The 22687-nt window shown below is 40.3% G+C and overlaps 1 protein-coding gene across 8 annotated transcripts in view; it reads right to left on the reverse strand.

The window, feature by feature from the left end:
• The window catches only part of eps15l1a (epidermal growth factor receptor pathway substrate 15-like 1a), a 377875-nt gene that overhangs the window by 145024 nt on the left and 210164 nt on the right, over positions 1 to 22687 (reverse strand). For all 8 annotated transcript variants that reach the window (XM_072593645.1, XM_072593644.1, XM_072593643.1 and 5 more), the window contains 5 exons: positions 21402 to 21572; positions 19575 to 19701; positions 19400 to 19453; positions 16151 to 16296; positions 6906 to 6960 (listed from right to left, as the gene is read on the reverse strand). In XM_072593645.1, the coding sequence (XP_072449746.1) occupies positions 6906 to 6960; positions 16151 to 16296; positions 19400 to 19453; positions 19575 to 19701; positions 21402 to 21572 (553 nt within the window). The remainder of the gene's footprint in view (positions 1 to 6905; positions 6961 to 16150; positions 16297 to 19399; positions 19454 to 19574; positions 19702 to 21401; positions 21573 to 22687) is intronic.

Genomic DNA, 22687 nt, shown 5'->3' on the forward strand with positions numbered 1-22687 from the left:
GAGGGGAGGGAGGGGAGGCATAGTAGTCTGCCTCCACTGTCCCAATTTACAACCTAACTTGAGGGTTGAGAATATTTTTGTACTGTCGTGAAAAGGGACTTTACCTGATGCTGAAAAGCTGACTCAGTTACTGTTGTGGGTAACCATCAGCTTGGGAACTCTATTAGGTTCTTTTAGTGCAGTTTCAGAATGAATATTTAACCCGCTTAATAGCTTTTGGGGTTTATTGAAAAGCTTTATTACAAAATTGTATTTCTCCTTCTTTCAACATGTATTTAAACAAATCTCTGTTTACTTACTTAATACAATGGTTCACACATAGATCAAACATGGAATCTAGTTGGAAAATTTAAGTGACTCTACATTTGCATACCATCCCATTGTGAAAGGTTACTTGCTATTTGAAATGAAGGTACCATATGTGATCAGATATTAAGATAGCGACTGGTGGCTAATTCATGGATTGTGTATGTTTATGGAAAAGATGCCAGAAACAACACATTCATCCCTATGCAAGAAGGTTTGAGATGCAAATCCCAAGCCGAGGTTTAAGCATGCAGTCCAGGCTAATAACCCAATACACTACTGAGGAAGCACTGTACTGTCTCATATACTGTCGCTTGGATCCAAAGTTAAATGAAGTCACGTGTGCTCTTTCAATGATGTAAAAGGTCTACCAACACTCCTGGAAAAATACATTCTGGACAATACTCATCCCTCAAGATCATTCGTCCCTTGCCGTTGTGGCACTTAACTGAGCAAAAACGGCTTGTTTTTGTTTTCATTATAACCATGTCTACTTTGCCAGCTATGAAACACTTTCATATGCCAAAAGACCCATGCCCCCAAGTGCAGCATTAATGTTAACTTTTTATTTGATTTCAGCTACTATCATGTCCATGGAATTTAAAAGTTCAAACATAAAATTTAAAAAACATGGTTGAGCAATAATTTTTAAATTTTAATTAAAAATGGGACTGCAAAATATAGGATACTGTATTCAAGTAATTAAAAGTCAGCCACGAGTATGTTGGAAAACTAAAATTTAGAAGTAACAAATGCATGAAAAAGAACTTTAGCAGCAGATATGCTGAGGCAGGGTGAGTAGGCAATGTCATAAAGGTGAACTGGGCACTTGCAACAATGGCTTAGCTGTGTGGTTAGACGTTCATGGTGGGGTCAAATAAGGCAAAAAAAAAAGGTTGCAAACAGTTTAGGTGAGGTGGTTGGCAGGGAGAAGAGTCAGTATTCGAGAACAGAATTTGGAATAGGGATCAAGGCAATGGCTTCAGTCTTCTAACGTTTAATTGAAGGAAATTTCTGCTCTTTTAGTTCAGGATGTCAAATCAGCTGTCGAATAAGTTAGCAACAACAGAGGAATTGAAAAAAGTAGTTGCAATGTTAAGCTGGTTGCCAAGAAAAATGTAAAATCTAACACTGTGCTACCGGATGATGATGCTGAGAGGCATAGATGGGGCTACAAGCAGGTCTTTGAGGGGAGACCAAAAGTAACAGTAAGAGAACAAGAGATGTTAACTGAAAGTGATACTCTGGCCACAATAATGTATCAAGGAAAGTACAGTCCACTGAGGCATACGGGAGCAACAAAATATTGAAGGAGGACAATGTGGTCAACCATATCAAAGAACCAGGCTGGTGAAAAAAGGAGGATGCCACTTGTGACTTTGTGGGACAGGATTGGATGGAGTCAAATACAAATTCCAAAAGGATAGGCATGGATTTGAGAGCCACCAAAACCTGAACAACTTTGATGAGGAAAGGGAAGCTAAAGGTGTCGTGGTAGTTTGCAAAAGCTTTGGAGTCATGATTTGGGATCTCTGAGGAGAGGATAGTTTACTTCAGTTTTAATGGAGGGAGAGAGAAAACCCTTGAACAGACAGAAACTTTTAACATGATCATTTACCTAAAGGCTAGAAGGGGAAATTGAGTGATCAGCTGTTTAGCAAGATTAGGATCAAGGGAGTAGGAACTTAGTATCTAAGAAGTTTGAAAGTCAATCAGCTGTGGATGGTGTAGCAAAATGATACCGAAAGCAGCCATACTTGCCATCGACCTAGGTGCTCTGACATCACTAATAAATCAGCTTAGATCTAGAAAGATAAACCTATCACTGGGGTCAAAATTTTTCCATTTGGTTTCACATACCTGAAAAGTCAAGGAGAGCCTTTTGCAACACTTCTGCCTGTAACGCATTATGTAGAGTTTAAATCATTCCAGTCAGGGAAGTAGAGAAAGGAGTTCCAATCCTGAATTGTGTGTTGACATTCAAAGCTATGATATGGAGGTGCTAGTGTTGGACTGGGGTGAACAAGGTCAGAAGTCACATGACATCAAATTTCAAATAAATCTGGTGTCATGTGACTTCTGACCTTATTCAAAGCTATATGATAACAATCGTCCGAATAAAAGATTTAACACAGCAAAATGTCCTGGAGTACTTCACAGCAGAAATCAAAAGGAATTTCACACCTAGCCACATAACAATGTATCAGGATAAATGATCAAATACTTGGTCAAGAAAGGACAGGGTACAGAGATTTAGGAAGGGTATTACAGGTATTCAAAACTAGACAGTTAATGCATAGCCATTGATCCTACAATAGTTGAGCCAGGCAAGTCAGAGCCAGAATTGGAGGAGTAGAGAAACTTGAGGGTTGCAACATTGAAAGAGATTGCAAGGAAGAGCATGAAAGGAGGTAAATGAAAAGAAAGATGGGGATTTTAAAATTGAGATAAAATTGAAATGAGGAACAAGTGTAAGTCAGCGCACAAATGACTGACAGGTGAATGAGTCTAATTTCTAGTGGGTGTAAATGATCATAGACATTCCACGATCAGTCATTACCTTGACTACGGGATCCCTTAAAACTTCCTCATATACAGTACTAACAATTCTATCAGCTAGTATAAATATGGTTATCACATGGAACAAGTGTTTATTTGAAGTGAATTCTTTCACTACTTCACACTAATTTCTCAAAGAGAAGACTGAAAAGAAATTAGAACAACCTGGCAATCCAAAAATAATTTAAGTATTCTTAGCTGGATATGCAGCTAATTAAACTCCAATAGTATCCTTACATACATGAGAGTGTCTAACCCTCAGCTCTTGTACTCTACATTTGAATTCTCCAAACATTTTAGATGAAGAGTGTCCAGAGAAGAGAAAATGTATGCCAGACATAAGCCAAATAGAAACTCTGATACAGAAACAGAAATTTCTGGAAAAACCCAGTAGGTCTGGCAGCACTTGTGGAGAACAAGCAAAGGCAATGTTTCAGGTCTGGTGACCCATGATCAGTTTTAATGACAGGTCACTGGACTGAAGCATTAACTCTGTTTTTCTCTCCACAGCTGCTGCTAAACCTACAAAGTGTCTTCAGCAATTTCTGCTTTTGTTTCATATGTACAGCATCCACAGTTCTTTATTTAATTTATTGAGAAACTCTATTCTGAAGTAGTTTGGTTTAGAAGTGGTAAATCATAGTGATGGTTTGCTACTTACATTGGATATCTAGCTAAACAATTTATTTTTAAAACACTATTATTCAACTAAGGCACAGGGAGAAAACATTAATATGAAATAGTAAGGATTGAACTCTGTTTACAAGGAAGTGAATATACTTTCCTCGAATATTCTCACATATTGGGTGGCACAGTGCTCAGTGGTTAGCATTGCTGCCTCACAGCACCAGGAACTTGGTTCGATTCCAGCCTTACGTGACTGTTTGCACATGCTCCCCATGTCTGTGTGGGTTTCCTCCAGGTATTCCAGTTTCCTCTCACAAGCCAAAAGCTGCAGTCAGGTGAATTGGCAATGCTAAATTGCCCATAGTATTCAGGGCTGTCTAAGTTAGGTGCATCAGTCAGGAGAATGAGTCTGGGTGGGTCACTCGTCAGAGGGTCGGTGTGGACATGTTGGTCTAAGTGGCCAGTTTCCACACTGTAGGGATTCCATGATTTCATGACACACTTAACATTTTTTGAATGAAGGAATTCTCTAAGCTCCGACAATAAAGGAGAATGTAAAATCTCATTTCAAAGGACATGGATATCAATTCAGTGAGAAAGTAAAATGAAGTAACTCGCACTGTGGTTTCTATCTAAATCAAATCGTCTTTGTTGTTTATTAGTTTATGTTTTGAAGACCACCACTCAACAGTTCAACAGGATCCGCATTCTTTAAGGGAAAACATTCAGATATTAACTGTCTTCCACAAATTACCACAACACATTTTCGTTGGTAATTTGATTATCTTAAATAATTACTTCATCTATTCTCCAGTCTAAGAGCTGGTGAAATGGAAGGGGTTGTGACAAGGTCTGGGTGAAGATGGAGAGGGATGATGGAGATGGAATGGAAGAGAGAAGGTGGAATGTGCAGGAAAAAGGATACAGAGGTGAGTGAGGAGGTGAGGGTAAGGGGAGGGGAGGAGAAGGGAGAGGCAAGAGAAAGGAACAGGAGGTGGAAAAGGCAGAAAAGTGGTTGGGGTTGGGAAGGTAGGAGTGTGGTTGGGACAGAGAAGGGAGGGGAGAGGACAGCATTCAGGATCCAAATTCAGGTAACTATTTAATGATATTGCTGGAAGTGGACCTTAGACCAGGAGCAATTACAGGGTCAGCTGTGACTGCCATCACAATGGGGTATCTGTTGGTATGCACAATGAAAGTTTTTTTTGAGGTAATGGGACAATTCATGTTTCATGAATAGTATCAATAAAAACTGCTACTCTTGAGGAAAGAATGGAAGGCTTTAGAAAAATAAACTGTCACCCACTATTTAGCTACTTGTATTTCTTTTATACTTCCTTAATGTGCAGAAAGAATTAACTGTGAGACATTTGAGACCATCAGGAAACTGTGTACAAATTTTCTTTGAAATTAAGCTGCTTAGGATACAAATCAAGCTTTTGCTAAAAACTATTTGCATAATCACAAACTTGACATCTTGCATGAAGCTGTGCAACGGATCATCATAAAAATATTTGTTCATTTTTAATCTTTCACTGAAAAGTATAATGTCGAAATGGGCACCATTTCACAGCTACAAATCTGAAATGATTTAGGGAGATGGTGTCACTGGACTAGTAATTCAGATGCTAAGGCTAATGTTTGGGGACATGAGGTCAAGTCCCACCTCAGCAGCAAATGGCATTTAAATTTAATTAATAAATTAGGAATACAAAATGAGTTATCAATGATGTTGAGAATAACAACGATCATTAATTATAAACACCAACCTGGCTCACTGATGCCCTTGGAGGAAAGAAATCTGCCAAGTCTGGGCTAAATGTAATGGTGAACCATTAACTGCCTTCTGACAGCCCAGCAGTACGGTCAAAGGGGCAACTAGGAATGAGTAATAAATACTGGGAGACAAGAGAGAGGTAACTGTAGCCAATTTGCCTAATGTCTTCTGTTGGAAAATTATTGGAATCAATTAATAAGGAAGTAATAGCAGAACATTTGGAAAATCATAATCTAATGGCATCATGACGGAAATCATGTTCGACAAATTTATTAGAGCTTTTTTGAGGAAGTCTCAACCAGTAGATGTGTTGTATTTGGACTTCCAGAACGTGTTTAAAGGTACCTCACAAAATATTAAACACAAGAGCCAATGGTACTAGAGATACTTAGAGGCATGGATCGAGACCTGGCTAATGGGGAAGAATCAGCAAGAGGGTTCTTTTTCAGGGTGGCAAACTGTGACTAGTGTTGGGACCTCAACTGTTTACAAAGTACATTATTGACTTGGAAGGAGGAAGTCAAATATGCAGATGACACAAAATAGATGGATAGGCAGGATGTCAGTGGGATGCAGTCTACAGAGTGATGTTGATAGGTTAGGTGAATGAGAAAAATGTTGGTAAATGGAGTAATATGTGGGAAAACGTGGAGTTGTTCATTTTGGAAGGAGAACAACACAGTATAATCTAAATGGTAGAAAGCTGCAACACAAAGGGACGTGGTGAGGGGGGCGGGGGGGGGATCTTGTCCATGAAATACAGAAATCTAGCACACTGGTGCAACAGTCATCAGGAAGGTTAATGGGATGTTGACTCGTATTTCAAGGTGGTTATAGTACAAGAGTAGGGAAGTCTCAATGCAATTGTACAAGGTGCTGATGAGACTACATCTGAAGTGCTGTGAGCGCATTTGGTTCCATAAGTTATTATTTCATTGGAGGCAGTTCAGAGAAGATTCACTAGGATGAGCCCTGGTGTGGAGGGATTGTCTATGAGCAAAGGTTGTGACTCAGAGTTAGAAGAATGAGAAGAGATCTCACTGAAGTATATAGGATTCCTAAGGGGCCTGACTGACAGGCCGTTTCCCCACATGGGCGAGTTGAGGACCACAGGGCATCAGAATTAAGGAGTGTCAATTTCAGACAGAAAATGAGGAGGAATTTCTTCTCTCAGTGTTGGAATTCTTTAGAATATTTTGCCACAGAGAGCTATAGGGGCAGAGTCTTTGTGCATAATTAAGGGCAAGAAAGTCTTGATCAGTCAGGAAATCAAGGGTTATGGGGAAAACGGAGGAAAGTGGGTGAGAGTAATGTCAGATCAGCCATGATCCTGTTGAAATACAGAGCAGGCTCGAGGGGCCAAATGGCCCACTCCTATTCCTCCTCCTTATGGTCTTTCCACTGATGCTCATATCCAATGAAGAAATAGGAAGTGCTAGGAATGGTCAATAGGTCAGAGTACTTCTGCACACAGAGAAACAGTTAGCATTTCAACTTGACGGCTTATAACAGAATTTGTGAAAATACTCTGGAGGCTAGTCAGAAGTATTTCCAATAATTTCTGTTGACTGTTGACTGTTGTGACACTGATGGAATCAGACAATCACTTTACAGCATAAAAGGGGCAAAAACTCACCTGGGCCTTTGGTTGTAGCTGGTGCAAATGGATCACTACTTCCAAAGGGGTCAGCCTAAAATTTAAAGAAAAAAGAAAATGAAAGTTCTAAAAGACTCCAATTTCTTCATATTAAACCAGTGTCAACATAACTACATGCATTGTTCTATGATACTGATGATCTTAAAATAAGCAGATATTTTAAGCAATGAAAATAAAAATAACTGCCACTGAAAAAAGACAGTGTAACTAAATTCATGGAGGGGCTCCGAAACTCTTTCCATCAGAACCTCACTTCAAGGCTGGAAATTTGTCATGACTCCTCAGTAAGACCTCCAAACGCACGAGGGTGATGGGTCACACCTACAAAGGCACAACTTGAGGGCAGGGTTCGGTGGGGGTTGACTTAGTATGAACATGGATGTGGAAGGGAGGGGAACATGAGAAGAGTTGGGGGTTTTTAAAAGTACTTCAGGACAGCCACTTTTAAAGCTGCAGGAACTAGGCTACAAGCTTGAATCACATTGGCCACAATTACAGTTGGAAACTTTGACAGCATTTAAAGGTGCATCACAGCTGTTCACTCCCTCGGGTTTCACAGCCTCAAGATTTCAGCATGCAACCAACTCTCTAACACTGTACGCTTGACTGATTCTGAAACCTCAACTTTGATAGAGTTTTATGAAGCTCTAACATGGTGACAGAACTGCACATTCTTCATTCACACATTGTAAATGCTACCTACACTGGAATTTATTGCCTATGCCTAATAATTTGGCCTGCTGGAGATGGTTGTGAGCTGCCTTCTTGAACTGTTGCAATCCTTGGAGTGTGAGTATTTGTATATGCTGTTGGGACTTGAGTTCTATGATTTTGACCCTGCATCAGTGATGGAATAGAGCTTTGGTTCCAAGTCAGTATGGTCAGTGTCTTGAAGAGAAATTTGTAAGCAGGGTGTTCTCATGCATTTGCTGTCATTGCCCTTCTAGCTGGTCAAGATTACAGGTTGGAAGATGCCTTTGAGAATTACTGCAGTGCATCTTGTAGGTGATACACTGCTGCTGCCAGGTAACAGTGTTCAAGAGACTGAATGCTGCTGATGATGCGGGAGTTACCAAGTAAACAGGTTTTTTTTTGTCCTGGGTGTACCAAGCTTCTTAAGTGTTGTTGGAGCTGCACTCATCCAGGCATATAGGCAGTATTCCATCACACTTTTGACTTGTGTCTTGTAGATGGTGGACAGGTTTGGGAGGGAAGTGGTAAGCTACTCACTGCTGAATTCCTAGCCATTATATGGCTAGTCAAGATCAGTTTCTGTTTTACGGTAATGACAAGGATATTGAAAGTGTGATACTCAGTTTTAGGAAACAGTTTTAGTTTAGGAATGTCCAGTGGTGATTGGATTCTCTCCGATTGAAGATGGTCACTGCCTGACACTTGTGAGGGATGAATGTTACTTGTTACTGGTCAGCTAAAGCTGTCCGGGTTTTAATGCATTTTGAAGCTTCTATTACACGCATGCTCTCTGTCTCTTGCATGCGCATGTGCACCCCCTCTCTGTCTCTCATTCTCAGATGTGCACTCACACTCCCTCACAGGCGCATGTACACACCCTCACTCTCTCGCGCATACACACACACTCTCTCTCTCGCATGCGCACAATGACTCTCTCTCACATGTGCATGATCAGTCTCTCGCACATGATGCACTCTCATCCTCTCCCGCATTTGCAAGCATACACACACTTGTGCGCACATGTTCACTCTCGCTTGCACATGCTCGGTCTCTCTCACGCACATGCACAATTGCTCTCGTGCACGTGTATACACACGATCACTCTCTCGTACGTGTGCACATGTGCTCAATTTCCCTCATCCACGCATGCTCTCTCTCCCTCGCGCACACGCTCACTCTCTCTCCGTTGTACACTCGCTCATTTTCTCGCCCGCACGCATACACGTACACGCTCACACTTTCTCTATCACGAGTGTGTGCATACGTGATCATTATCTCTTTCTCGTGTACAAAGCCGCGCTCTTGCTCTCTCACATATGCACACATGCCCTCTCTCGTGCACACAAACACACAAGCTATCGAGCACAAACACGCTCACACGCATTCGCTTGCACAGATGCTCTCCCTCTCTCGCATGCTCGCACAGACTCTCTTGCATGTGCTCGCGCACACACTCTCCACCTCACATGCGTGTGCACTCTCCCTCTCTCGCGCACACACACTCACTCCCCTTGCACAGATATTCTTGTACTCTCACGCGTGTGCGCACACACACTCGCATGTGCATTCACACTTTCCCTCGTTCACATACACACATGCACTTTCTTGTGTGTACACACTCTCTCACTTTCCACACGCACTCGCTCACTCTTTCGCCTACATCCTCGCTCTCCCTCTCTCATGCGCACGCACATGCTCATACTTTCTCTATTGCGTGTGCGCGCATACACAATTATTAATTAATTCACGCGCGCATACATACTCTCTCCTTAGCGCACACCACGCTGTCTCTTGCACGTACACACCTGTGCTCATTCTCGCTCACAAAGCTTTTCTCTCTCTCTCTCGCACACACATACACGCTCTTTCTTGCACGCAAAGCCACTCTCCCTCTCTCACATGCATGCACACACACACACACACACACACACACACACACACACACAATCTCACACATGCACAAAAACATACACATTCTCTTTCGAGCACAGCCAAACACATGCGCTTGCATGAGCCCACGAGCGCGCACGCGCACTCTCTCCCCCTCCCCACGAGCGCGTGCTCACTGTCCCTCTAGCAAGAGTGCACACTCTCACTCTCGTTCACTCAAGCATGCATGCACACACTCACTCTCCATGGCGCATCCACGCACTCTCACCCTCTCCAGCGCGCGCACACACAAGCTCGCCCTCTCTTGCGCGAGCACACACACACTCGCTCTCTTGCTCTCTCTAGTGCACACACAAACTCATTCTCTCTAGCACGTTCTCACTCTCGCTCTCTCCAGCGTGTGTGTACACTCCCTCTCTCTCTAGCGCACCTCTCTAGCACAGGACCACTTCTGCTCTCTCTAGCATGCACACACACTCCTGCTCCCTCTAGCACATGCACACTCTTGCTCTCGCTAGCATACACATGCACTCTCACTATCTCCAGTGCACATGCACACTCCCCTTCTCTCTAGTGCCCACAATGACTCTTGCTCTCTCTAGCATGCACAATCTCGCTCGCTCCCTCCCTCAAGCACACTTTCGTTCTTTCTAGCGCGTGCAATCTCACTCTCTCTAGCATGAGTGTGCACGCTCTCGCTCTCTCTAGCTCACGGGCACAGTCTTGCTCTCCCTGGCGCACGCACACGCACTTCCCTCACGCACTCTCGCTTTCTAGCACGCTCACTATCTCTCTAGCAAGCATACTCTCCCGCTCTCTAGCATGTGCACTCACTCTCGTTCTCTCCAGCGCACGTATGCACACACTCGCTCTCTCCAGTGCACGCTCACACACCCACTCTCTCCGGCACGCACACTCGCTCTCTCTAGCACATACTCACACTCGCTCTCTCTAGCGCGCACGCACACAGACATTCTCATGCACGTGCACTCACTCTCTCGCACAGACACTCGCGCCTTCTCTAGCTCACACTCTCAAGAGCGCACACATATACACACACAAATATGCACACACGCCCTCTCTCGCCCACACACATATACATGCACACTGGGAGGAATTATTTCATTCAAGATTCTTTTCTGTCAAGAAAAATGTATCTCAAATTTAAACAGATTTGAAGTGGGACCTCACATCTAAAGTGCATTGTCTAACCTGAGATATCACTTCTTCTACATTGATAAAACCTTTAACTACCTCAGGACAAAGAATTGAAAAGAATCTGGATTTTGCATTTTAATCAGGAGTCTACTTCCTAACTGATAAAAGTATTCAACAAGGGCAGCTCATTTTAAAGTTGTTAATTCTCTGCTTATAAATATTGTGTCTTATACCTTTCTAACATACCATGCCTGAGGAAGCAGCGGAGCTCCGAAAGCTTACAATTTCAAATAAACCTGTTGAACTATTTACAATGTCATTTGTGGCAAAATTTGCATCTTTCAGATTGGTCTCTCCAGCCATCAGCAAAAAAGTGTAAGTGAAACTATCGTATCACAAATGGATATGTTCATTATTTCATAGGTGGAAAGATGCCAATTACAAAAATATTAAAACACCCAGCTGTAATTTGTTACCTTCAGATTCAACAATTCCACTGTTTTTTGTAATTTATTTTTGCATGTGCAATATATTCATTGAACCATTTAAGTTTATTTTTCCATGATTTATATGTAGCCTGCATGATAGCTCTGTCACTTGCATTTTTGCATTTGTTTTGTCACAATACCCAATTGTGCAACTTGAAAGGATCTTTGTGCCTTCTATGCACTCCATATCCTCCCCTGCAATAACCTACCTGCCACTGCACCCTGGTTTCTGATACATGGAAATCTCATTTAAAATACCCACCAAATTTAGATCTTTCCTCGGCTTCATGCTTTATTTCTGCAACCTTCTCCAACCCTGCAAGACCTCATCCCAGTTACCTTTGTTACCGGTGGTGCCAGTCAGCTGGAACCTATACTCTGGCATTTCTCCTCTAACCCCTCATTCTGTCTCCCACCTTGTAAGGCCCTGCTGAAAGCTCATCTTTTTGACCTTGGATAATTGTCTTAAAAATGTAAAAACAATGACTGCAGATGCTGGAAACCAGAGTCTAGATTAGAGTGGTGCTGGAAAAGCACAGCAGTCTAGGCAGCACTGCTCCTCAGATGCTGCCTGAACTGCTGTGCTTTTCCAGCACCACTCTAATCTAAATTGTCTTAAAAAGTCATTTTTCACATTTTATTAAAAAGAAACCCCTCCTAAATTCTCTTTTGGACGTTTTTTCTACATAAAAGCCAAGTTATTGCTTATGTATGTAGTATTTAAAGTTAAGGACAGAACTGCAGTCAACCCTTACATACTTGCATACTCATTTAGAGCAATGCTCACTAAAATATGCACCACCTAACTCAATAATCATAGTTTTAGTCTGCTTCAATTTATTGGGGTACAAGTGAATTCCTAGTTATTAGGGCAATTAAAAACAATTCATATATAATTAGCCTACAAGTAATTGGCTGTCACAGGCATTGACAATGATTTGTGGTAGCACACCGACCATCACACAAATCTGGTGAAGACAGTACACACACTCAATGAAAACATCTTGTGTCAAGCTAAGCGTTCAGAGAAGACACTGACAAAGAAATTTCTGATGGAATAACAGATGTCGAAAAAGATAATTGGAACAGATTACAGCCCAAAACTAAACATCTATGAAGTGCTTCAGAGTCAAAATCCTGGGGCTAGTCAAACCCATCAATCTGAGGAAGGGCTGAGAGACTGGAGGTGGGACAAATGCATAAAATTAGGCCCATCTCAGACTTTAGCACTTAATGCCACAAATGGGCCTTCTATCCAAAGTTTAATAGAGCTAATCAAGTGGCCAGTTGTCAGTCTCTTTCCACCTTTACTGGCATTTAGTAAGATGCAAGGGGCTCTCCACCACTTGGGGAGATTGCTAAATAAATCCTGGTAGGCTTTGATTCAGGCACTCTCTGGTCTGTGACTGCTACTGATGAGATGTGGTACTGGGTCCCATTATTGAAACAGGACTGTCCTCCCAGCCTATGGGAATGTCCACTGCCTACACTGAATTGGCTCCTGGAATTTCGAACCTGTTATCAAGCACAACAGGGATTACAGTTATTCAAGATAGTCTATCTAAATCTCCACTGGTTATCTAGGGAAAGGTAATAAATGTTGTTTTGTCACAATACCCAAAAGTGGACTGGAGAACAAAACATGGAGTATCAGCTCTAAATAGTTAATATATACTTAGCATTTGGCATGTTTTATCATGTTAAACACACATTATAAATGTAAGTTACTCTCTCCCATTGCAAACTGCCAGAGTTAGAAATGTAGCAAGGATAGACTCTCACTTGGTTCAGACATGCCGTACCCATTTTTTTCCAGGGTCGCAACTCTGAAAAACTGACAAATCTCTTTGGGTACTGGATTAGTGGTGCTGGAAGAGCACAGCAGTTCAGGCAGCATCCAACGAGCAGCTGCTCGTTGGATGCTGCCTGAACTGCTGTGCTCTTCCAGCACCACTAATCCAGTATTTGATTTTCAGCATCTGCAGTCATTGCTTTTACCAATCTCTTTGGGTGTCAACCCAGCTCAATAGTAGCACACATGCTGCAGAATAAATTAACAGGGAGTGCACGCTGCCCCCCAACATGCACCGGGCCTTGGGATTACCGTGGCAGCTGCTTCTGGGTCCTGATAGCAGGTCGGACAAGATGGAAATACAACACTGAGGAATTGTTTGAACCCTGTGATTCCATCTTGGGAAGAAGAATGGTGGTGATTTAAGTCAAATAAGTTTCCAAGTTTATAGCTCAGAGAATCAAGGATGAAATCAAACAAGAAGTTTATCAGGATACATGTTCAAATTTTATAGTAGCAGCCCAGGACAAGCCAACAGTTTTGTACGAATCACTCTTGTATGGTAAATAATCAATGACACATTATAGAAACAGAAACTGGTATAAGTGCTATTGGCAGATGGATAGATTTTGTAACTTCTTCTGATTTTATTTTAGATTTTCTGGAGTGTTCTTTCTGTGCCTTTCGGTTGTAGTTATATTCATAGTAATACCAGGTGCTCCTCAGACTGGTGGGGCTCTGCCTCATCAGCATTTCACAATATTTAATTTGAGGTTTTTCAGTTTACTGACAAAAGTCCAAACCAGTCTTAAGATAATAGACATGACTTTTAACATTATTTCTCAGGTTGTCAAACAGGAGAAGAAATCAAACAAAGAGCTGCGATCAGATTCCAGATGGAATTTGATCTTAAATTTCATTTTAAAATTGTTCAGAGCTTGGAGAGCAACCTGAGGGAGCATTCGGCAAAACTGTGCAGCTTTTACCTTAGACATGTGAGCCATGGTGTTGACAGGGTTAGAAACATAAATTTTATTTTTGAGGGCAAGTGAAGGTGATGACCCAAAGAAGACTTCTTGGGGCAGCAGGGATCAGAACTGTCGGCCCAAATTTTAAAGTTTTAAAATTTGCAAAATAAGTTAGCCTGCAGTCAGACATCTCAACTCAAAGCTCAAATCAGGCAATCACACATACAAGTATAATTTATTAATAGCAGGACTGGGTAATTCGGCCCCTCAAGTCTGCTCTGCAAAACATATTTCCAAATTTGACTAAAATATTATCTCTCTCCTGTAAATATTGCACTAAAGTATCTTACCTAAGTATCACTTTCAGATACTACATAGAACCATAAATACAATCCTAATATATGTTACCTTGCAACATTACCATGGGCATATGAGTGAAATTCAGATGTTCATTTTAAGTTATTTATACATATAAACGTTAGAGAACTATAATGTCTTGTTGCACTTCTCTCACTCACTTGCACAATGAATCCCAATGGTCAGGACTTGATTGAATACTTAGTGCATCATAAGCCTTGGAAACTATAACAATTGCTTTCAATATCATTAGAGTGTGCTACTGGAGTCTTCTGTCAGCCTCTTTAATCAATGTATCTCATCAGTTCTAACATTCACTTTCTGATTAAATAATAAAATATCCATAACTATTCACGAAATAGGTCTTTAGAAAAGACAACATATACCAAATGACTGCAGGCGGCCCTGCTGAAAATTAGAGTCACTCGGCAGAAGTGAAAATGCTGAATAGTCTCAAGGTCAGTTTAGGTTCAAAACAAATGTTGAGGTTTCAACCACTTTTACAATGAGGCTGGTTTCAGTGTAATTATGAGAAACCAACTTCTGTAATCCAAATGGATATATTGGCCTGGGCGGGAGTGCATAGATTCACCGCAACAAAACCAGACCAGAAGAATTAAATTTTGAAAATAGCTAAGTTTCCAATTTTCTTGTCCTAACCATCACTTCCTTACCATGAACTTCCAATCTCCTTTTACCTCCATCCATTATTAGGGTGATATAAAGGATATCCGTTTCTTCCTTGGACAGAGGTCCAACCAGTTTCCATAGACCACACCTTCCTCTGACTATTTACACATAAAACAATTTCTTCTATAAATCGTCTTACTTCCTCCAAATAAAAAAAAATGTTGTTTGGACAATCACATGCGAGTTATGTGGAACTTTTCTTGTTCTAGTCCTACTGAGGCTCAACTCTCTCAATAATGTTTCCAGTATTTTGATGATTGCTTTGGTATGCATTCTCCTCTCATTCTGAACTATAACTCATTTTTGCTTCCAAACATCAAAATATCTTGGCACATCTTTTGTTTCTTTCCCTGTTCCATCATCATTCTGTAAGACTATATCTTGTCATTTAATAGCTCCCATCTTCCACCCTGTCAGAGGCCTTCCTTTGCCCTTGTCCCAAACACCCCTTGCACAAAACCTATAACATTCTTAATGTTTCCCTGTTCTAATGAAAGGTCATTGACTTGAACCATTAATTCTGTTTTTCTTCCTTTATATGCTGTCCAACCTACTGAGGATCTGCACGATTTTCTGTTTTACTGTACAGACTTGTTTTGTTTAAAAGATAATTTAACTGAAGAGTTTAGAATGATTAAAGGATTTAATAGGACAAGTAGAGGGATCTATTTCCTTTCAGGCACTGCGTACAACAATTTTAAAGGTAGAGCTAGGTCATTCAAATCAGAGGACAGTAATGACTTCTGCATCCGTAGGCCAGTGGAAATCTCTTCCAAAGGCTGCTGAAACTGGGGTCAGTTGAAACTTCCAAAGATAAGATAAATAGATTCTCATTTAGATAAGTGCATTAAGGGAAGTGGAATTTAGTTTTGTATGTAATTGAGTTGTATATTGAGTTAGGATACTGATCAGCCAAGATCAAATTGAATGACAGAACTGGTTTTGGTGGATGAATAATCCCTTCATCTTTGTACGTTGCCAATTTTGTTCCTTGTCTAGAGGATGAAATCTGATTCTTATTTTCTAGCAACAGATTCACAGGCTTAGGAGCAATTAAAAAGACCAGCTTTAGCAACGCAAATATGGGGAGGCTACCAATGGACACACATCTCTGAAAAAAGTACCTGCATTAAAAGAGCTTCCCCACCTTTGATTAAAATCAAATTAGCACTTTGAAATCACACTTACTTTAGGTGGCACGGTGGGCTCTCTGCTGAAAGGGTCAGTGGATGAAGATGTGAAAGGATCACTCTTTGACGGTTTCTTGAAGAATTCATCAGATGATACATTATGGAAGGGATCACTTTCTTTAAATGGATCGGCACCAAATGGATCTGTACAGAAATCCAAGGTCAAAAGGAGCTAGATTGAGCACATGACTGCAGGATGTGACTTCAAACTAAAGATGAAAAGCTGAAAATGTATGATAAAGAAACATGCAGGCCATCAGCAATCTCTGCCTAAAATGGAAAAAAGTTACGGAGGGTGCTGGAAATCTGGAAACATTCAGCTAGTCACTGGAAAGAAAACCAATACAATCTTCAGAGCAGGGCTAATATAACAACATTGATCTGAACAGTGTTTTTCTCAAAACAGATTTCATTTGACATATACACAGAAAACGTTAGAGAAACTCAGCATCTGGAGAGAGAGAAATGGAGCTAACAACTTTTCCCTCAGATTGGACTCAAAATGATAATTCTCTTTCTCTCTCTCCAGATGCTGTCAGACCTGCAGAGTTTCTTCAGCATTCTGTGTTTGCTTCAGGTTTCCAACATCAACAGTAATTTGTCTTTAGTCCATTTGACACGTCAAAGGCTTTCAGCATTTTAGCTTTTTTTTAACAATAAGAATTATTGACCAAACTAAGCCCACTTAGACTAACGAGTTTGGTTATGCTACTGTACCTGAAGTACTGCCAAAAAAGAAGAAGTTGACCTATTAATTCAAATTCAAAGGCTAAAAGATTTTGAATTTGAAAGGCATCATTCCTTCAATCATACTTGCTTTACTAAGGGCCATTTAGTGGTATCTGATTTCTCAATACAATAGATGGGTAGATCCTTAAGGCAAGAAGATGTAGCAGCTAAAATAGATCATTCAGCCCATTCAGGCAGCTGCGCTATTTAATGAGATCACAGCTGATCTGAAAATCCTCAACTTCACTTTCTTTCCTTTACCCCATAACCCTTGATTCCCATACCAATTAAAAACCTGTCATTCTCAGTCTTGAACACACTTAACAACCCAACATCTTCAGCTCTCTGTACTAAAGAATTCCACAGACTCACTACCCACAGTAAAGAAATTCTTTTCATCTCTAGCTTAAAAGGACAACACCTTAAGCTGAGAAGGTGCCCTCTGGTCCCATGAGTTGGAGGTGCCAGTGTTGGAGTGGGGTGTACAAAATTAAAAATCACGTAACACCAGGTTACAGTCCAACAGATTTATTTAGAAGCACTAGCTTTCGGAGTGCTGCTCCTTCATCAGGTGGTTGAGGAGTATAAGGTCATAAGACACAAAATTTATAGCAAAAGTATACAGTGTGATGTAATTGAAATTATATATTGAAAAACACCTGGATTGTTTGTTAAGTCTCTCATCTTTTAGAATGAGAATGTTAGTTTCAATTCTTTCATATGTAAATCGCGGAACATTTAAAAATTACATTCTCAAGTGAACTTTAACAATTGGTATCATGTCGGCCCTGATGACGCATTTAAGGTGTGAGGTGCCCTGTGTGACACTGTCTGTGCCACAACGGTCAGACTGATTCTAATCTAAAAAATGGATTTACAGAATCTTACATGGATTCATGCAGTTTTTGAGCAAAGTAAAATGTAATTCTGCAAGTACAAATTCACCCACAAACTTATACGTGTATGCGTGCATATGGGTGGGCATACAGACACTCATAACTCCCACCATCCCCTACACTCACATGCACGCATACACATATAAGTTTGTGGGTGAATTTGTACTTGCAGAATCACATTTTACTTTGCTCAAAAACTGCATGAATCCATGTAAGATTCTGTAAATCCATTTTTTAGATTAGAATCAGTCTGACCGTTGTGGCACAGACAGTGTCACACAGGGCACCTCACACCTTAAATGCGTCATCAGGGCCGACATGACACCAATTGTTAAAGTTCACTTGAGAATGTAATTTTTAAATGTTCCGCGATTTACATATGAAAGAATTGAAACCAACATGTTCATTCTAAAAGATGAGAGACTTAACAAACAATCCAGATCTTTTTAAATATAAAATTTCAGTTACATTACACTGTAAACCTTTGCTATAAATTCTGTGTCATACGAGCTTATACTCCACAACCACCTGATGAAGGAGCAGCACTCCGAAAGCTAGTGCTTCTAAATAAACCTGTTGGACTATGACCTGTTGTTATGTGATTTTTAACCTCTGGTCCTAGACCTTCCAGTAAAAGGAAACAATCATTCTGCATTTATCCTCACTAAATGTTTTTAAAGCTAAGATAGATAACTTTTTGCACAGAAAAGGAATTAAAGGTTCGTGAAAAAGGGCTGATGCCTGAAATGTCGATTCTCCTGTTCCTTGGATGCTGCCTGACCTGCTGCGCTTTTCCAGCAACACATTTTCAGCTCTGAAAAGATAGCCATGCTCTTAATGAATGGTGGATCAGGCTCGAATGGCCAAATGACCTACTCTTGCTGCATCTTATATTCTTACCACATTATATTCTTAAATCCCCTAAAAATCTAAGAATTCTACATGTTTCAATAAGGTTGCTACTCATTCTTCTGAACTCTGATGAGTACAGGCTGTAACTACCCAATCTCATCTCATAAATCAGTCCCCCCACTATCAACAAAATCAGCCTAACAAACCTTCTCTGTACTGCCTCCAGTGCCGGAGGATCTTTCCTTGGATAAGAGGCCCAAAACTATTCATACCATCCCAGCTGTGGCTTAACTAGTGCCTTGTGAAGTTTTAGCAAGACTTCCCTATATTCCACTCCCTTGGAAATAAAGGTTAACATTCCGTTTGTCTTCCCTATTCCCTGCTGAACTTGGATACTAACTTTTTAACATTTATGCACAAGACTATCAAATCCCTCTGTTCAATAGCTTCCTGCAGTCTTTATCTATTTTAAATAACATTTAACTCCTGCATTCTTCCTGCCAAAGTGCATAACTTCACATTTTTCCATGAGAGGCTTCCAGTTGAGAGATTCAGAAAAAAAAACTAATCAAGCTGGTGCTAATTCCAATAATTCTAGAACATGATGGGAAAGTATGTTGGGGATGGAACAGAAAAGGGAGCTTGAATCACATTAGAAGTCAGAAAGGTAACTTCAAATGTGCACTGCAATGAAAGAGCACAACAGGAGTCTGGGGAATGGCTGTATGTCAGGTACTGAGGAAACCGAAGCTAAATTCTAACTATCATACCTGTTGCAGCAGCTGCCTGTTGTTGGGCAAAAGGGTCATTTTGGAATGGATCACCTGCTCAAGAAACACAAAGAATACAAATAAAACGTGGTTAAATTGATTCATTAATGCACACTGATGGTTCGAAAATATACTGCCCCCAACTTTTCTCTTTCAAAAGTTACAATCTACTCACTATCTTTGAATGGATCAGCTCCTTTGAATGGATCTGTCTTGAAAGGATCTTCTGACTGAAATGGGTCTGTGTGCAGTTCTTGAACATTATTATTGAACGGTGATGCTTTGCCTCTGAAGGGATCATCCTGAACACAAAATAAACTTCAATCTATTGCCAGTGCAGAAGCTCACTGATAATCATCATATAAACACACTTGCATTCTCTATATTTGATTTTATCAAATTGCAAAACATGTTTTTGTCCAAATTGAATGGCTCAGCCAATTCAGTTGTCCATAAAGTCTTCACACATTTCCTTGCTTGGCACTGCTCTTTTCAAACAGCATCTTCCTTGCTTTTACTCACCTTTCCCAAGCATGCTGTTGTCTCTTGGTTAGGATTAAGTCTATCAGTTCTAATCAACTGAAGGGGTATAACAGTACGATCCTTTCGGTCAGGGTGGTGGGGCAAATTACAAACATTTGTACATTACACAGAAAATAACTAACATGGTTATTTGTCAAAATGATCCCAAATGACTGCAGGAGTAAATGGGGCACAGGAGCAGAGAGAGGTGAACACATGGATGTCAGATGAAAATTAAAGTGGAGAAATGTGAGTTGGTACAGTTTAGATTTTAGACACAAGAGATGTAAAGTATAAAGGCAAACAGGAACAAAGCTATAAAAGGTTTCCGATTAGGCTTTGGTTAGAATAGTGTCGAGATATGGGCACCTTACTTCAGAAAGCTTGTCGAGGCCATGGAAATAGAGTGCAGTGGAGATTTCGCATGCTGGTCCCAGAGATGAGAAGCTTAACTTTACAGGAGAGACTAAAGAAACTGGGATTTTCTTCTCTAAAAGAGAGAGAAAATCATGAAGAGGAACTCGAATTCTGAAGTTTTGATGAGGTAAATCAAGGAAATCTATTTCTACTGGTCAATGAGTCTGCAACAAAAAGCATATATTTAACATTAGCACAAAAACTCAAAGGGAGGGGTTGGGAGGAATGTCTTTTATGAAAATATCCAAGCATTGTTTGGAATAGAATGTCCTATGAGAAACAGCAGAGAAGCAAAACCAATAAGGTATCCACCTTATTTAAGTTTTTACAGCTGGACACAACTTCCCATTTGCAAAACTTTACAGTCTGATTTCATGATTCCATGAAATGTATATGTTATTACTTTGTCAATATTTATGATGAAAACAGATTGCATTAATTTGTCACACTGTGAAAGATATCCTGCCAGGAGTATTAATATCTCAGTGTAACACTGCTAGGTCACAACAGTCCTTGTGCAACAAGCTGACTTTATGTGCCTTAGGTTTTACTTACTTGACCATAAACAACATTAGGACAGAATGTATGACTATGACAGACATAAATATTTATATAATAGTTATCTGTAATTGATTAAAAGTCTTACAGCACATGTGGGTCCATATATCTCTCATCTTCTTACCTTACACACACAGTTAAAACAGGTGATGGGCCAGTTAAAGATTAATGTTGTTAAATTATGATTGATCAATGCAGATTTGATAGGCTAAATGGCCTCTTTCCACACTGTAGGGATGCTGTGACTACTGCTTTGGAAGGAACAACAAGAAAAGGTAGGTAGAATATTGCTTGCTGAAATAGAAATAGTGTTCAATGCAAGCAGATAGAATCATTTTAAATATATATATTGGAGTTCTTTCAGCCAAAGAGCAATCAACAATCTGCTTTTGCTAGACTGCTCCTTTGTAAGAATTATCTTTCAGTGGTGAGAGGATAAAGAGGAGGAGAGTAAAGGACAAAATAAAGCCGATGAAATAACTCTACTGTGTGTCTCCCTACCCACCATTGTTGCAAAGCCGCTGTCTCTCTCAGCGAGGCCATCACTCATGTCTGCCAGGTTAGTCATGCTCCCACCATGATCAGTTAATGAGCCGTTCAACGCATTGCTGTACTGGTCAATGTTTTTACTAACTTCCTGCTGTGAGTCTTGTAATTGGGAAAGTTTACTTCTTGCCTAGAGATATGAGAGCATAAGGGATCACATTAGGAACTTAACATAAGGTGCTCAATATAAATACAATATTTAAATTAGAAACAAAGACTGCTATTTATATAGCACTTTTTATTATCACATGCTTTTTCAAATTGTTTACAGTCAATGAAGTACTTTTGAAATGCAGTCACTGTTATAGTGCAAAGACTGGAGCTGCAAACTTTCACACAGCAAACTCTCACAAACAATGTGATCATGACCAGATAATCTGTTTGATTTCTACACAGAGTTAAGTATTGTCCAGAACACCAGTATAACTGCCCTACACTAATTTGAAATAATGGCATGGCATTTCCAACTGTCCAGCACTCCCTCAGTGTGGCACTTGGGTCTCAACCTTGACTAATGCGCTCGAGCCGACGATGGAAACTGAACCCAGAACCTTGTGACTCCACGTCAAGAGTCATGGCTGACAGAGTAGATACAAAGACAGTTCAGAAGAACATAAATGCACTGTGTGTTTGGAGTAGTACTTCAGCAGGTAGCAGGAAACTGCAACTAATCTTACAATCCTTAAAGATGCAGAAAGTGAGTGATATCACTTATAGTATTGGTGGACAGACATCAATGAAATGTAACAGCATTAGTCGTATACTGCCATATTACCCGCCTTTACCACATGTTAAAGTTTGAAAGTAATATCACATAACACTACATAAGCACTAATGCTAGGCAAATCGGTGAAGCTATTCTGCCCCCAAGTGGCAAGTTTGCATTACTGCACATTTGTAAACAATGCAAGTTAACAGCTGGACTGTCTCTAAACAGTGCATAACACAAAAACTGTGACCTCTCATTTGCTAAGAACTTCGTGGAATTTTTATAATAATTACAAATGAGATCACAGCAGATTCTGAGACAACTAATTACTGAAGAAAACAGCACAGATAACCTCCACAAGCCAATAAAATCAACAGAAAGATACAAGATTTACAAGATGTGGAATTTTATTTTTCACTTTGCTTCAAAGTTTGACTCTCAGTCTGTCCCTCAGTACTTTTTAAAAATTCATTCCATTTGTTTTTCATTGCATTTCCACCTCTTGCATTCCTTCTTACCACACATCAGCTTCAGTA

Source organism: Chiloscyllium punctatum, chromosome 24 (genome assembly GCF_047496795.1).
Source record: "Chiloscyllium punctatum isolate Juve2018m chromosome 24, sChiPun1.3, whole genome shotgun sequence".
Classification (NCBI taxonomy): Eukaryota; Metazoa; Chordata; class Chondrichthyes; order Orectolobiformes; family Hemiscylliidae; genus Chiloscyllium; species Chiloscyllium punctatum.